General features: G+C 39.7%; 1 protein-coding gene across 6 annotated transcripts in view; it reads right to left on the bottom strand.

Annotated features, from left to right (window-relative positions):
• Nucleotides 1–17,942, bottom strand: part of LOC117179664 (golgin subfamily A member 2) — a 167,512-nt gene that overhangs the window by 3,198 nt on the left and 146,372 nt on the right. For 4 of the 6 annotated variants that reach the window (XM_033371680.1, XM_033371677.1, XM_033371681.1 and 1 more), the window contains 2 exons: nt 4,460–4,684; nt 2,709–3,006 (listed from right to left, as the gene is read on the bottom strand). In XM_033371680.1, coding sequence (XP_033227571.1) covers nt 2,801–3,006; nt 4,460–4,684 — 431 coding nt within the window. In that variant the 3' untranslated portion in view covers nt 2,709–2,800. Of the gene's footprint in view, nt 1–2,708; nt 3,007–4,459; nt 4,685–17,942 lie in introns of those variants that run through there. The other 2 variants (XM_033371678.1, XM_033371679.1) reach the window with 2 other exon arrangements.

The raw sequence follows: 17,942 nt of genomic DNA, 5'->3' as shown, positions 1-17,942 counted from the left end.
TAACTTTATTTTTTGAAATAAAAGCTAATAAGATTTCGCATTGAACTGTCATGGCCGATTTTAAAGTTTAAAAAATTTTTTTTGTTGATTTAATAACAAAAATAAAAAAATATTTTGACTCTTGAAGTATTGAATATCGAAAATAATCCTACATGGTCATATGCGACTCAATATAAGCCATTTTTCCATTTGTGCAAGCGCTCTCTTTTCACGCAATATTATGAACAACTCGAAAACGCGAACATTTATGAACGTATAAATATCGTAAAAAAATATAACTTGTGCTTTGATTGATTAAAATCGAATCACCCTGTAGAAGAATGCAAATCGAGTCATTTCAAAATATACAACAAGCGCCATCATTTCCTACTACCTTTTGAAATCAACGTAGTGTTCCTTTGAATCGACGTAAATACATTTTATTTGGAAATTACTCATCAAAATGAATAACTGGTAACGACGGCAATTGTTTTCTTAAGGGATCGAAGGGGAACTTACTAAGAATGCAGAGTCCTTCTTGCATCATGTTCGCAGGCGCACCTTTGAAGGGAACGTGTAGCGGCTAAATGAGGGCTAAAAAATCTTAAAATTAATGTTCCGCTTGGTGCCATAAACTCTTTTTCACTTACCGCGTGCTTCCAACGGCATAATCGGTGCTAAATATCTCCTGAAACTTTTAAAACAGGGCCAAATAAAAATTCCCAATCAAAATGTCATTCTACAGAACACCGTTTTCGGGTGGATTGTGGCTAGTGAAATTTATCGTACAAAGCACACTCACTCAAACATCTTGTCATTTGTTTACAACGTCCTTGAACGAATAGTTAGAAAGATTATGGACAATCGAAAATTGTCCAGAAAGGAAAGTTTTCTCAGTAGAAGAAAGCGAATGCAAACATCACTATAAGAAATACTACGCGAGATATAGAAAACGGAGAAGGCTGCATGAAGCTTCCTTTCAAATAAAACGTGACTGGCCTAGGAAAATCTTACTTAAGTCCTTAAAAATCACTATACGCACTTGAGCTGTTCTTTGTGAAGAAACCGGAAATCAAGAAACCCTATATTTAAAACATGAAATCTTACTTAACAAACGGCTACATGTCTGAATCCAAATTAGCGGTGATAAAAATTCTAGTTTAACGAAACAATTGCGTTTCGTCTTTGATGGTTCATCGAAATCAGCGACAGGACTGCCACTGAACGACGTCTTCATGGAAGGTCCCAGTATACAGGAAAACCTCCTTCCCTATGTTTTGACAGCTGATACAGCGAAAATGTATTTACAAAAAATATTGCATCCCGATGATCGAAAATTCCAAAAAACCCTGCAGCGCGAAGAACCTTCAACCCGTTCAAGACGTTTGAGTTAAATACCGACTCAATTTTAAAAACTGATTTATATTTCCACGACATGATCGCTGGAGCATCGTTGCGAGAATCAGCTGAGCAATTACTTACCGAATTGATTTAAATGGCACGTAATGGGGGCCTTAACCTAAGAAAACGCGCAACAAGTAATACAAATTTAATCGAAACGCCATCAAAATGTTCTAACGAACCATGTTTTCAATTAAGCTTCGATACTCCAACGAAAACATCAGGAATTCACTGGAATTCTAAACAAGATTATATTTTTCTTACGATCAATGATACGAATAAAAGCAAGTGGTAACAAAAAGGATTATTCTCTCAAAATTCGGCCTCTTGGCACCCGTTACAGTACATGCGAAAATACTAATGCAAAAAATGTGGCTTCTACTCAGGATGGTATGCTGCAGTTTCAATCAAAATTTACAAAGGGTGGAGTAAATATCACGACTAATTATCACTGCTGCCCGCATTAAGAATTTATCGAAAGATGCTTATAGATGATTATACGAGTCTGCAGTTGCACGAGTTTAGTGATGTCAGCGAAAAGGCATACGGCGCGTGCATTTATATTAAATCCACTTCTTTAGGAGGAAAATAAAAAACCCGTCTAGTTTGTGCAAAATCAAGAGGCGCTCCTCTTAAAACGATAACGTTGCCAAGATTGGAGCTGTCGGCAGCTCACCTATTTGTTTAACTGTGCAAAGAAACATTACAAGCTTTGTCACACTTAAAAATCGAAAAAACAATTATCTGGTCAGATTCAACAATAACCTTACTTTGGATTAAGACTTCTCCCCATTCTTTGCCAATCTTTGAAAGAAATCGCGTCGCTGAAATCGCTACACTCACTAGGACTTTCAAAAATCATGAATGGAGGCACGTGCGTTCAGAAAGTAATCCCGCCGATTTCATTTCACGAGGTCTACTACCACGCGATTTTATTAACGCCCGATTATGGCAATATGCCCCGAAGTAGATCAGTAAAAGCGAGAACCTTTGGCCATAATGTGTTTTAGAAATCGTTTTTAGAAATTTTGAAGATTCTATTAAAAATAACCCCAATTACAAAGGTTTACGGTGAGTTATGAGCTGCAGAATAAGTAAAAACGAGGTGGCGGTAGGTTACCGCCCCGCGCCCACTAATGGTAAAAAAAAGGCGCGCCAGCATGAAGGTTAAGGTCGAGAGACGGGCCACAGGTGTCGTTTACTGTGGATTTACTGCGGTGATTGTTTACCCCTTTTTAAAATTATAAATAATATTATGTTAAATATTAAATTATATATGAAGAAAAGATTCAGGGATTTTTTGGTATCGTTATTAAAATCGATTACACTTATTGCATCTTATGCTATTTATTATAATTATGACTTAATCAATTGAATAATCGCATTTTATTGGAAGAAAAAATAAAATTAAGAACATTGTTTAAACTGTAATCAACTCTCCAGAACACCATGGACATGGGTAAGAGTTAGGCTCAAAGACACACGAGTCGTTACAATCTTTAATTTCTGACAGAAGGTCCAGTATTTGAGAGGCGGCTTCATCCTCCAAGTATATGTCAGTATTTGCTTTCTTAAACTGGATGTCATCAGAATTGTACTTGTTATCTGGATGTTCCAGATGTTCTGCTAGGAGGATGATAGTTTCGTTTTAATATATTTTTTTCCACTTCTCATTTTAATAAGAGGATCAGGGAAATATTTTATAAACACAGATGCGGTGCAAGACGATAGATTTCAGGATGATATAATACACATACACTAGCATAGGAAATTTTAAGTACGGTCAGCGAAAGTATTATTAAAAATCACTGTTGACTTTGAAACGTGATACACACAATCCTTAAATTCTTATTTTTAATTGACGCCAACAAAACTTTCAAAAATCTTTATGGGTTCTCGAGATATGACTAAAAATGTCCAAGCGTGTCTGCACCGAATTTCTGTCGCTTTAGCAGAAAGTTTGGCCGTGTGCGGTGATCGCTGACTGAAACTCGACGCAGAAACGCTTAAAAACTATTTCTCAGTAGTGATTTTCAATAGTACTTTCGCTGATTGTACCGATAATCTCCGATGGTAGAGCATATAGCAAAATTGTTTTACAATTCTGGATGATTGGAAAGGTTTTTGGGGAAGGGATGATAGTTTACGATAGTAAAGCATTTTTAATACTTCCCTGGTCTAGAGCTATACCGCATCCAGGTTTAAAATATTATTTACTTATGGCAATATACTACAATTAGAATTACTAATCGTACTGCTAGCTGATATATCTACAATTTAATAATTTATGGGAACACTGAGGATTTCTGTACAGGAACCAACATCTTGTAAAATAACAACGTGTAGGGGACTGTTCAGACCATTCTTTAATATCAGACTGTAAAGCTTTCAAGCATTCGTTTTTTGAAACACCGATTGCAAAACAATAACTTTTTTATCGTCCTATGAAACCAAAGAACTTTACCAAAATTCTTGAAAAGTGTCAGTGCACTTTTTTTTGCGCATCCGAAATATGTTGTAAATTCAGTCCGCTGAACGATGTCAATTAATGTTGTTTAAGAAATATTATCAGTTAAGGGGGGGGGGGGGGAAGCCCATGTAATTATATTTTTTAATCGATTTTTTTATTGTATAAATGAATGTCTGGATATGTCAAGAATATAGTTCAAAAGTTTTAGAACGAGATACTACGTATTATTGGTTAGAAAGTCGGTTCGCAACAAACCGATATTTCACGCCGATATTTTATGATGCTACGAAAATATGGGACTGAAATTGCACAAAAATTTAACGCAAAAATTGCTTTATTTTTTTCAGAGCCCTGTAATTTCTGTAGTTTTGCACTTTTTTAGTGGTCTTAGGTCCTTCAAGTTTCTAATTTTATTATAAAACAAAACTCTTTGGTTTTCGTTCCAGGCCAAAACCAAAAAGTCGTAGAGTTCTCTCCGCAGAAAAAATATATATCTCTATGTAAGATAATTTTTTTATCACGAAATTTTAATAAATATATATGGTAGGGCTTCCCTCCTTAAAAGAGAAATTCGTATTTTTTTTACTCGCCAATAAAAATAATATTTACGTTTGAAGGAAGAAGTTAATGATTTTATTCTGTCAGCAACGATGTCGATGTTTATTGAATTAGTAGATTTATTTGTGATTAGATCTGCAACCAGAATTTTTAGTTTTTGAAGTTGTTGCTGTTGTTGATTTCGTTGCACAGCAATCTGTTTAAAATGTTGCTCTCTCTCTTTTGCCTTTTCTTGCAGAATAAAACGTTGTCTCTGGTAGAGCGTAACGTATTCTCCTAGAAAATAAAAACAAGTTTAAAATCTTGTCTTCGAACTTCAATTTTGGTAATATAACATTTGATAACATTGGGTCTTTATAAGCGCGCCTCTCGCTTCGCGATCGATCATGGCTTGGTTACTCAAATGAAGACGTCAGAACGACAACTGGCTATAAACCATTTGTCATTGGTACTTCAATAACGAATGTCACGTACGAATGTCGAGCCGCGGCTGGAAACACTCACTTAAAATGAAAAAATGCGGCCACCTACCTCGAATTCATTCGACTAGTTCCCTTTTGGTTATATAATCCTTATTTTCAACTGGTTTAAGGAATCGTTTAAATTACGGTCTCCTGGAAGCCCCCTGACGCCGTCGAGCCAAAAACCTGAGTGTCAGTTCCTCGTCTCAGCTGCTGTCTTCCCTTCGACTCTCAATATTTCAGCATCGGGCCTGCTGATGGGCTGGTTGCAACGGCAAGGATCCAATGAGGAGACTCCACCAATGTGCGTTTCTGTACTAGTGTCCGCTGCGGCGATTGGGTCTGTCCTATGGACTGCTGAGGTTCCCACTGGCTGCCTGACCGCTAGTCATTAAATGGCCGCTCGAGTTACCGGACCGATGGTTGCGGTAGCCTTTCTGATTGATAGAACGTGAGCGTCTTTTGAGACGATGGCCATCCAATCAGCGGGCCCGACGCTGCAATTCTGAGAGTGGAAGGGAAGATGAGATCCGAGACGAGGAACTGAAACTCATGTTCTTGGCTTGACGGCGTACTATGGGTCAAATTGTATTTTTCTGGTTTAAAATCTAATGTAACGAGAAAGAATAGAGATAACTCAACAAATTTCGTTTTTAAATAAAGTTCATATTACGTGGATTAAAGAAAAATATTTAGGACGTTGAGCATGTTCAAAAAATCGACGAACTTTTGCTTTTCTTTTTGCTGAATCTCAAAGGGAAATCCTCGAAATCCTCAAATGTATAGATGGTTTCTTTCTATCATTCTCCTTTCTAGGGGTGGAAATAGACAACTCCAAGTACTTTTTTATTATGATTCATTCAAAAAAGTATAGATATTATAATATTGTATTATAATATCTATATTTTTTGCATGCTAAAAATAGTGAAGTCAAACTCACTGGAGAAGTATAAATAATCAGCTTGATTGGCATACGCGTTCTAGTTTACAGTTAAACAATTAAAAATCTAATTAGTACATATACTTAACTGTTAAGGTCAATTCACGAAAAAATATGAAGTCTCGAGAATGCCTTCTTCAAATATTCCCTAGAGTGGGGGAACGTGGAACCATTCACACAGTAGAGAATAATGCAAAAACGGTTGTCGAAATTATATTCAACCAGCACGAAAATCCTTTACAATTTTTTTTCAGCGAATTTTTAAATTTTTAGCCACTTAATCCTTATATCAAACCCTAATTTAGGGGCTGATGGCATCCCAATATTTTTTCCCTTGATCTATATTAAATTTACTACAATTAAAAAAAAATTCTATCAATATCATGATTTCCCTTTGAGATTCAGCAAAAAGAAAAGCAACAGGTCATCGATTTTTTAAACATGGTCAACTTCGCACTTTACTTCAACCCCTAAAATGAACAATGTAGGCACTCTTACATATTTTCCTTTAATCTAGGTAACATGAACTTTATTTTTAAAAAATTGGTTAACTTATCTCTATTCTTTCTCGTTATATTAGATTTTAAACCAGAAAAATGCAATTTGACCTATAGTGCGGTGTCAAGGGGCTTTCGGGAGACCATAATTTTGACGATTACTTAAACCCGTTGGAAAGATGGATTAGAAAACCAAGATGAAACTAGTCGAATGACTTTGACGTAGGTGGCCGCATTTTGCATTATAAGAGAGTGTTTCCAGCCGCGACTCGATGTATGCACGCAATGATGAACGCCGGACAGCGTTTGTACGCATGCGGGTTTTTCGAGCAGTCACCTTGGGATGACTATAGGCCTTTGTATATTAATTGCCGGTCATCACTTTTCCTGCAAATGAAGTAAGTTCCTAATACGATTGGAAAGGGTTTGACTGGGGATTTTGAGTACTTACGTCCTTAGAAAATGTAACGATCTTGATTCGCATATTATCTTTTTCTCTTATGTTTTATATTGTATATAATGTACTTTTTCATACGGTTAATTATGGACTCGGTAATTCCGTTGATACCAACGTCATTTTATGGAAAGGTAAGTGGCTAGCCATCTTTATGGCTAGGTTGCCATTCTAGGCCCTACCTGGCCAGGACGTGAACAATAAAATAAATAATTTCGTAAACCTCGCTATAAATTTGGCGCCAAGCATAGAGGGCTGTCACAGAGTACAATGAAAATCGGAGTGAGAGAAGTTAAATGCGGTTAGAGAAAGAGAGACGACGGAAAAGAACTGTATAATATTTTTGTTATTTAGCTAATGCTTGTAGTGATTTTTCCCTATCTGCTATACACCTCTTACCTAGTACTGATAGCATTTCTCTGTCAATAAATCAGGTATTGAATATTTTCGCGAGGGGTCAGAGATCTCTGGATGGGCTCAAAACCTGCCGATAGGAGACCGGGGTAACAAACGAAAGTCCCGCTAAGCCGCCGCGTTATGAGTCCCTGGGTGATTAAACCTGCGACTCAGGCAACATATTACGAAGCCGCAGCCTATTTCTACCAAATACATTAGACCACTCTTGCGGCCTCAGGAAAATCACAGCTGAGGAGCGAAAAGAACTGGACACGTTAGTTGCCAGGATTATTGAGTCCCCTCCTAAGGTACTTCCAGCAACCATTTGTAGAACTCGCAGCATAAACGTCGGGGGGCATCCATAGATAAAACATAGGTATTATCAAGTGTCCCCGAAGGCTTTGAAAGATATGCAAGATATGGTAACCTCGACTGCTGTCCGGAAGGAATATTAGAGCCGTCGGAAAGCGGGTCTTTCAGTCCCGTAGCAATGACCCGAAAGTTTATCGGGACGTAGAGATTTTGCATAGACGATCATAATCCCGATGGCCGAAGATAGTAAGGAGTTCACAGCGGTTACATTTCCTGGAATGGGGCTTTTCAGTCCACAACGATGCCCTTTGGACTGTCAAGAGCCCTGTGACATTCCAGCGACAGGTAAGCTCCATCATAGGGCCAGGCATGGAACCTAACGTCTACGTGTATCTCGATGACATAGCCATCGTATATGACACGTTTAGGGGTCATCAGAAATGGGTAGATCCAGTGATAGATCGTTTACAGGGCTCCGGACTAACTATCAACTACAAGAAATTCGAATTCGGGAGAATGACCGGACGCTATCTCGGATTCCTCGTGAATCAAAAGGGTTTGCCGGTCGATCCACACAAGGTTGAACCCTTTATCTCGTACCCAGCCCCAAGAACAATAAAGCAACTAACACGGTTCTCGGGCATGGCGTCATGGTACCGTCGTTTCGCACCGGATTTTTCGATTGACGCGAAATCATTGAAAAAGCTACTTAGGACGAACGTCCTATACTCAACGAGCTTCGAGGGTGGTTCATGGGTAGGAAAAGCGCGGCCCACGAACTCGGTAATTCCGGTGATACCAACGTGAGTTTATGGGCAGGTAAGTGGCTAGCCATCTTTATGGCTATGTTGCTATCCTAGGCCCGACCCGGCCAGGTCGTAATCAATTAAAGAAATAAATTGGTAAACCTCGCTATAAATTTGGCACCCAACATAGAAGGCTGTCACAGAGTACCATGAAAATCGGAGTAAAAGAGAATTTAAATGCGGTTAGAGAAACAGGGACGGCATGAGACGTAGTTCAGGGAACATTCTCCTTACGATACTTGCGTTTGGCATTGATTACATTTAGAGTAGGTTGCAGAAAATCCGCAACTTATGCCGCACTCTTATACATGGTGCCCCAGGATTAAGATGTAACTAACGGTTTTTAACCACTGTTAACTAAGTGAAAATATTATATTTTGTTTACAAAAGTTTTATTAATAAACGGGGTTTCGTATGGAGAAAGAATAAGATTTCTCCTAGCTTCAATGAAATGTATTCAAGAACTCCAAACTATGCCTTACTTATATTCAAATGCTGTTTTTACTTTCCGCGCTGTGGCTGTTCCCTTACAACTCTGTTAGCCCCTCCCGCCTCGGGCCTACTCAGTCCGTTCTCAGAGGGAGGGGTCCCTGCTATTAGGAGCCATGATAAACAAAATGATAAAATGACAGTAAAAAAATAATGGGAAAACCCTAGGGACCACTCCAACAAGTCCCCGAACTTGGCTAAACCCGACCTGTGTCACTAAATCTAGGCGATTACCGCCAGATTGAATGAAAGAAATTCTCGTCAATCTTATTTGGCGAGAACGACGAAAGAGAAGTCTACGGTCTGTTTATTTCTACCGTGCCCTCGGCATGCAAAGGTTTAGGTGAACTACTAAGAAGGCTTTGACTACTCATTGTTCCACTACTCCTCCCTCCCTTGGCAGTCCCACATCGTGGTAGGGGACTAGAAGTTTTGCGGGACGACGTACGGTCCTTGCTTTTTACCCCAAAATCTTCTCGTTATCCCTTTTTGGGCTGAGGATGTCAATTTTGTTTACGCATGACCTTATCTCCTTCTTTAAATATCGCTTGTCGCCGCCTTTTGTCGTAATTTAACTTTTAACGGCCGAACGCGTTCTCGTGGTGTAAGGAGACTAGATCTTGTAGCTCTTTTAACTTAATCATTCTTTCCCTCCATTCCTCATGGTCTGGTATAGGCAATTTGGTTGGTTCTTCGACCCTTCAACGTAGGCTATTGTACGGCTTTGGCCCCCTACCTAAATTCAAGTAAGCCGGACTAACACCTGTGATACTATGTACGGCCGTATTATAGGCGAATCGTAAGTCTTTAAGAGACACTTCCCATTGCCGATGGTCTTGGGCTACAAATGTTGAGATCATTGTTTTAAGGACTCAATGGACTCGCTCCACAGGGTCCGCCTGCTGATGATATGCCGGAGTAAACGAGTGCCGGATTCCATACGTCTCTGTCAAACCTTGGAACGCTTGATTGACGTATTATGTTCCGTTATCCGACACAAGAACCTCCGGTGCACCCCACCGATTCAATGTGTTATCGTCAAAAGCCTTGAAAATGGTCTCGGCGTTCGCGCGTCTCATGGCGCTAATTCTATCCATTTGGTATGAAGGTCTTCGAGTACCATTAAATATTCGAAGCCTAAAGTTGTCTTTGGCCACGGACCCATTACGTCGGTGGCTATGCGGATTGCTACTTCCTTCTTGTACATCTGAGAAAAGGCATCCGGTACATGGTGCAGAGCTCCTTTTCGGCGTACGACCTCAAAATCGTATTCGAGGAGGACTTCGAAACCCGGGTAAGTCAAAATCAGTGCCGTCGCGATTTTTTCTTTCAGCTTAGCAAATGCGCTTTCCTGTTTGGTGCCAAATTCCTATGGGACGTTCGTTCTAAGCAGTTTGTTCAGTGGTTCCTCGTCCGTCGCAAAGTCGGGTTTAAAGCGACGGTATCACGACGCCATTCCCAAGAACCGTCTCAGCTGCTTGATTGTTCTTGGGGCTAGATATGAGAAAAGAGGCTCGACTTTGTCCGGATCGACTTGTAAACACTTCGGATTAACAAGGAGTAAGCGGTCTATGTCTCTAGCTACCCATTCTTGGTGACCCTTGAATGTCTCATTAACGATGATTATATCATCGAGGTACGCATAGACGTTTGGTTTGATGTCTGGCCCTGTGAGGAAGCCTACCAATCGCTGGAATTTCGCAGGGGCTTCTGACAGTCCAAAAGGCATTCTTGTGAACTGAACGAGCCCCATTCTATCTGCCTTTCGGGCCATTACTAAGGGACTGGACCATCCGCAATCCATCCGAATTTTCGGCACCAGCAGACAAAAACATAACACTCTTGGAGATGTGAAGCTTTTACTGGTTAATATCCTAAAAAAACAACCCTGCGTGTCAGGCCTCGAGTATGCACTGGAGACTGCTGTCCGAAAATCTTAGTTCCAAACAATTTGGCTGTTCTCGTTTACGTAATAAATCAGTTTTAGGGTCGCATTATGTCCATCAATACAATGATTCGAACTGTTAATTACAGTTTCAATAATAAAAAAAACAAATTCTAACTCTCTATATGTGAAATCTACATCCCAGTCATGTAAAATCTCGTGCGTCAGCAAAAAACATATTCTTGCTACAACCAGATTCTGTGGAATTCGTCCACTTACTACACACATCCTCACACAATTTACTTGAACAATTGGATTCAATTACAATACATTACATATATTTTAGTCGTATGCTTTTAATGATATTAACCCTTTTAAAAATCAAAAATGCTGTGACGGGTTTCGAACCACCTACTCTAACTTTAACGCGTTTGATCGCTAATGACTAGACCTCACGGCTAACTAACACTTAGAATATAAAAAAAAAGTCTCAGCTAAAAATTTAAAGTACGAGCACATCAGGGCCGTGAAAAATATCTGGTCCCCGTTCATTGAAATTTCTTATTGCAACATTTTATTGGTAAACGGGCTTATTAATTTAGAGGAAGTAAATAAAAACATTAAATATTTTTTTATTAACAATTTTGTAACATTAAACCCCTAAATTACTTAAATTTCAATATTTTAAATTTGTCAAAAATTGTACATTAAAAACTTACAAATTAAATTTATACAGATGTATGAAATCCTAAAATAATTGTAAACTTGATCTAAATGCAGTAATGTCCTCCAAGAGTTTGCTCCTTCGACAAGGAATGACATTCTACATTTACGTGAAGTACTATTGATAATATTTGCGTCTTGCGGCACGTGGTGGATAGAGAACTAACCAAAAAGGGGGCCCAAGTATTCGGGTTTTTTGTAGATCTAAAGGGCGCGTTCCCTTCGGTGGATAGGGGGAGGTTGTGGGAGGCAATGGAAGAAAGAGGAGTGAAGAAGGGCCTGATCGAGAGGGTACGGGAGGTATATAAGGAGATAAAACATAAGGTGAGAGAAGGGGAGGAAATCACTGAGGGATTATGGGTGGATAGGGGGTTGAGGCAAGGTTGCCTGCTTAGCCTAACGCTTTTTGCAATTTTGATCGCGCATATGGAAAGTAAGCTAGCGGCCGGATTGGTAGGAGGAATCAGGATATGGTCACTCGCATATGCAGATGATATAGTGAGAGTTGAATGCGGACCAGTAAAAGGTTATGTTGTTCAGGAAAGGAGGTGGGAGAGATAAGGGAGGAGAGCGGAAAAGGAAGGGAAAAGCGGTACACTAGCGAATCAAACAATTTCATTCTCCTTAAAAATCTTCTGCGATCAACCTTTTCCCCAACCCCCACAACTGCTTCATCACCACATTTTCCCTTCTGACCCTTTTTTTATATGACCATGCACTCCCCCATTCCGTCGAAACAGGATGCCCAGATACACAAAAACTTTCACCTTCTGTACCGTTTTTCCCTTCTAATTCCACTCCCCTCCCATATTTCTCCCATTTGCTTTCCTGAACACCATAACCTTCGACTTGTCCACATTTAACTAGAATCTATTTTTGTCCAAGTATCTTCTCAACCTTTTCATCATCTCCTTTAAAGCCTCTTCGCTGTTTGCTAGCAGCACTATGTCATATGTATATGCGAGTGACCATATCCTGACTCATCCTACCCTAATTCCTCCTACCACTCCGGCCGCTTGCTTACTTTTCATATCCGCAATCAAAATTGCAAGAAGCGTCGGGCTAAGCGGGTACCCTTGCCTCAACCTCCTATCCATCCAGAATCCCTCAGAGATTCCCTCCTCTCCTCTCAACCCAACTTTCGTCTCCTCATATACCTCTCTAACCCTCTTGATCAGGCCCCTCTTCACTCCCCACCCTTCCATTGCCTTCCACAATCTCCCCCTATCCACCGAATGGAACGCGCTCTTTATATCTACAAAAAAACGCGTAGACTTTGGCACTCTTTTTGGTTAGTTCTATATCCACCATAGGCTGAAAGACGTAAATATTGTCAACAGTACTCCTTCCCTACCTAAAGCCTGTCTGCGTCTTCGGCAATCTTCCTTTCCCCTGAACGTCCTTGCGTAGCCTATTTGCCAACACCATCGCGTATATTTTGTACGCAGTATTCATTAGAGTAATTCCTCTATAATTTTCCTGCCTCTCTCTATCCCCTTTCTTATACAGTGGTACGGTCAACCCCTCCTTCCACCCTCTTGAGAATCCCTCCCCTCCACACTTGTTTCACTACTTCCTTCAGCCTCTGCCTTACCTCTTGTGTGCTAAACAGACACGCTTCGTTCTCTACCCCGTCCAGCCCTGCTGCCTTAGATTTTTTCAACTTCCTTATCTGCTTCTCGATCTCCTCGTCATTCAACTCGTCTCCATATACCTCCCTCGTTCTTCTAACCCCTTAATCTATCTTCCGTGTATCTAACCACTGAAATTAATCATTAAAAAATTTCCTCCATTCGCGGCTTCCTATCTTCTCACTTATCCCCACACTACGTTTCCTAAATCTATTAATTATCTTCACACGTCCCCTTCTGTCTTCCAGCTTTTTTCCCTTTTCCTGCTCTTTCTTCTTACACATCACCCTAAACGCCTTCCTCATTTCTACGTACTCCTCCCTTTTGGCGGTTCCTTCTTTTACTTCCTGTAGTTTTTTCACATTTCTCTTCATCATTTTACATTCCCTATCTTCCTGTGTCTCGTGCATTGACTCCCTTTCAAAGCTTACGTTACCCAACTGCTCCTGATACTTCTCTATCGCCTCTCTCCTCCATGACACTCTCTCTCCTAACGACCCTTCTTCCCTACCTTGCCTTTCGCCAGCCTCCCCCTGTATTCACAAACTCACATACGTGTATGCTCCCTCTTCGTCTCCTGTTACCATACCGTTCGCCACCGCCTAGCATCTGCCCTCCATCCACTCTCCTAGAATCTCCTCCTCCTTATTTATTATCTTATCCTTCAATTTTCTTTCAAAGCTCTCCCCTTCCCGGTACTGGCCCCCTTCCCCCAATTCTCGCATTACCCCCCCCCCAGTACCACCATACCCGCATCTCTCTCTCTCCTTGTAAGTTTGACCGCCTCCTGTAGCCTCCACCTAAACCCCCTCGGCAACTTTCGCTCTACTATATACCATTCCTTTTTCCTTACCCACGTCTCTATCAGTCTAATCACAACAAATTCCTGAATATGCCTCCAGAAATCCTCATCCTTATTCTTTACCCTTGCTACGTTCCAGTAAAGCACCTTTAACACTCCTCCACCCTACTTTACTTCAACCCGCTTTCTTCCCACGCAACAAGTTCCCCTGCACTTGCTTCAACACCCCCTTCTCCTTCTCCTATACCCACATTTTCTCGTATATTTTTATTGTCCAATACTGCAACGCTTCCACTCCCTCCCTTTCTTTCCCGCTCTTTACCTTCAATCCTCTTATTACTATATTATTTCTCCTATCTGCCTTCGCTCTTCTCTCCAACCTCAACTCTATTGCCTTTACCCTTTCCCTATTCGCTCTCTCCTCCTTTTCATTCTTACGCTCTCCCACTTTCTCTTCTATCATAATGTCTACATTCTCTTAAAAACCTTGCTTCTCACCCTTCCCTCTGTCAACTGCTTTCATTCCCGACCTGCCCTCCACCTTCTCCAGCCCTTTTTCCGCCCTTTCCATCAACATCCTAATATCTTTTTTAATCTCCTTTATTTTATCCTCTTTTTCCTTCCTTACCGACGCCAACTCCCTCTGCGAGCCTTCTACTTTCCCCCTCAGCTCTTTTACTACCTTTTCCCAACTCTCATCTCTTACCCATCAGGTCTTCCTTCATACTTTCCATCTGCTCTATAGCCCCCCTTACGTCCTCCATCAATCTTCTGATCTCGCCTATCAGCATCCAGAGAGCCTCCTTCTCCGTCTGCCCCTACATTTTTAGGGGAGGGGGAGGGGGTGCCCTACGTGTTCGTACGATTTTTTTAAAGTGATTCTCTAGCAAGTTTTTCTCCGGACTCTATTTGCTTTCCCTTTCCCTCTTCAAAAGACTCTCCCCCTCAATTGCACTGGACGCTCTCTCCCTTGCCTTCTCGCTTCCTTCGCTCCGATTCTACCCCCTCCCTGACGCGCCACTGGACACCGGGTTTTCACAGTCGGTAAGTGTAACCTATTGATAAGCGAAAGTACGTATTGCAGCCAACAGATGTCTCTTAAGGCTGCTGTCGCTTGCCGCCCTAAAATTTCCGTTTTTTTAAACTATTTTACCGCTCACAGTCCCTGCAGACACCATTTTCTCACCCCTAACATTCTCCAACACTACGAGAACCACCCTTGTCTTTAATAAAGGCCCAAACACTTGACCAGAATACTACCCCGCCCTCTTGAAAACCTAACCTCACATTCCCTATTTAGCCAAATCCCACCCCACAACTACAATGTTAATTAATGTTTAACAACCCAATTTACCCCTCACAACCGTACTCACCTCCTAAACTTCCACCCTCACATTCTTCTCACATGTTCCACCCAAACTCTGTAAAAACTTCTCTCCACCTGTCACAGCACACTTTCTCACTACCGCCACCAACATGCAAGTCCCTTTAACCTACTAATAAGTGGGTGCTAGGAAAATACAGTAAACGATGTTTACCAGGTCAAAAATATGACAAGCTTCAAAATTCTAAAGATTTAACAGTGTTTATTGGGTCGCAACCATACATCAGGCGGTCTTTATCGGCTTCGCGAGATAATAAGGTTGTTTAAAGGGACTGATAGAGGATAGTCTCCTGAGATGTTTGCTTTATTTTTTCAGTTTTTAACATTCAAATAAATGTGCGGGAGAAAAAAAACATCAAAACGCGATTATCAGGTCGCCAAATAAAAGCTTCAAAATTAAATGTAAAAGAAAATGCAGAACACTGAATCAAATTTATCATGATGAAAGCAAGTACGTTAATCTCCTCAAAGTTTCAAACAGTCGAAAAAATAATAAGAAAAAGTTTTGTAAGGTGAATTATTAAGCTATTTAACGGTGTTCATTGGGTTGCAGTCATACATTAAACGGTACTTATCGAGCGTTGCAAGATACGATTTTTTAATTGCGATTAATAGAGCACAGTCTTATGAGTTGTTTATTATCCTTTTTTCTAGTTATTGATCCTACAGTAAGAGCGTGCGTGAAAAAGGACATTAAACTTTCCTTATCCGTTTGCAAAATTAAATGCTTCAAAACGACACGTTAAAGAAATTGCAGAACAGTGAAATTTTTTGGCATTAAGAATGCAAGAACGCCCATCTAAGCAACGTTTTTAATAGATCATGGGGAAATCCGTATTGATACTTACATTACATATCCAATTACACCCTAATAAGAACCTATATATACATACTGAAAAAAAGTGTAAAAATATTTAGCAGGCAGCCAATGATTCTATGACTCTAGAGAAACCTAGCACCCTAGTACTAATATAATATTCCACTAACGCCATTAAAACTCTAATTTCAAACGTAATTGTATTATCACATTTGCGTACCAAATCGACTGATCACTGTTCAAAGAAACCAATAATATGCTAACGTGAGAGAAATATATTATTTAAGTTTGTTATATCTAATTCAGTCTTCAGAGAGTATACAATTTGAAGAAAATGATTGCATGGCAATAAATGACAGTTTCTAAAAATTACAAATTCCCATCATCATTAAAAACGATGAAGCTATATTTTTTAATTGAAACATTAATTAACGATCCTCAAAATTTTTAACAAGCCTTTGTACCCAAAGGAAACGCGAATGGTTTAAAGTGATTGATGAAAAGTATAAATACTTATAAAAGAATGAGGTATGGGCGACTATAGGTCGACCAAAGATAGGAAAAGACGCTAAAAGACCAAATATTATACTCGCGATGGGTGGTTAACAATAAAAGCAATGGTTCAGGGAAAATAAAATATAAAGCTAGATTAGTTATTTGAGGCTTTAGAGGTTCAGATTAGTACGATATAAAAGAGAATTATAGACTAGTTTCAAGATTAAAATTAATACGACTGGCATTCGCGGTAATTAATTAAAAAGATTACGAACTATGTCAACTAGATGTTAAGACTGCTTTTCTGAACGGAACGAAAGAAAACGATGTGTTTACAGAGAATCCTGATCGACTGAACATTCCTGAAGGACATTAACGGTCTAAAGTATGTAAACTTAACAAAGCTATTTATGGCTTACGAATCACTCACAAACGCAGGAACAAGAAGTGTACAGAAGTTGCTAGTTTCTTAGGATTAGTTAACGACGACTATGATCCCTGTCTTTTTCCCACTAACTCAGATATATTAAAAGTTATTCTACTAATTTACGCAGACGACATATTCTTAGCAAACAACTGAGACGGTCCATTCTATTTTCATAATCAAAATAATATCATAAAGCTACCGGCAAAATTTTTTATTGATACGCCCCTGAACCAAAAGTGGACATCCAGGTAAAGCTAAGGGTTGATTCACGAAATCATTCGATCATACGTTAATTGCGGTACCCGTACTAGCTCTCTTTGATTACCAGTTCTTCTTCTTCCAAGAGTTTAACCGAGGAGTGACCTGCTTGATTGATGCTTCATTCAAAGAAAACAAACAATGAAGAAAGTTTTTTGGGATTCTCGAAAGGATTAATAGAAGTTTAAGTGTGTGTGGTGTTTGTAAAGACGCTACACTCCATTTACCGATGGACACATTGTTGTGCATGATTACATTTCTTTTGTGGCTTGAAAGAAAACCGTGGGGAATTTTGAAAATCAATTACATTAATATGTGTGGTGATTATAACGACTCTGCACTCTATTTAACAATGGAGACCTTGCTTTGCATGATCACACTATATATTTCGAATCGACAAAATAAGAATTACTTTAGTTTTTTTTAAACTGTAACAGAGTAGATTACTTGAAATTTAAAACTGAAAGCATAACGAAACTTGTAACGTCTCTGCACTTCATTTGAATGTTAAGACCTCGTTGTACGATTTAAGTTAAGGCTAACTAATAAAAAATCTGAAAATATTGAGGAGAATCAGTAAGTTAGTGGTCAAATTTAAATAAAAGAAAATTGTGCTTTCTCTCAACGACCTTGCACCTTATTTAAACATGAGGACCTTGTGCGATGAAACATAAAAAAAAATTTCACTTATGTAAAATATACCAAACTCTCGCTTTCAGTCACCCCTTTCTAAGCCTTCCTAGAACTGCCGGCTCAT

The sequence above is a fragment of the Belonocnema kinseyi genome, chromosome 9 (assembly GCF_010883055.1).
Source record: "Belonocnema kinseyi isolate 2016_QV_RU_SX_M_011 chromosome 9, B_treatae_v1, whole genome shotgun sequence".
Classification (NCBI taxonomy): Eukaryota; Metazoa; Arthropoda; class Insecta; order Hymenoptera; family Cynipidae; genus Belonocnema; species Belonocnema kinseyi.
Note: the sequence above shows the minus strand (reverse complement) of the source record. Positions and strands in the feature narration are given on the sequence as shown.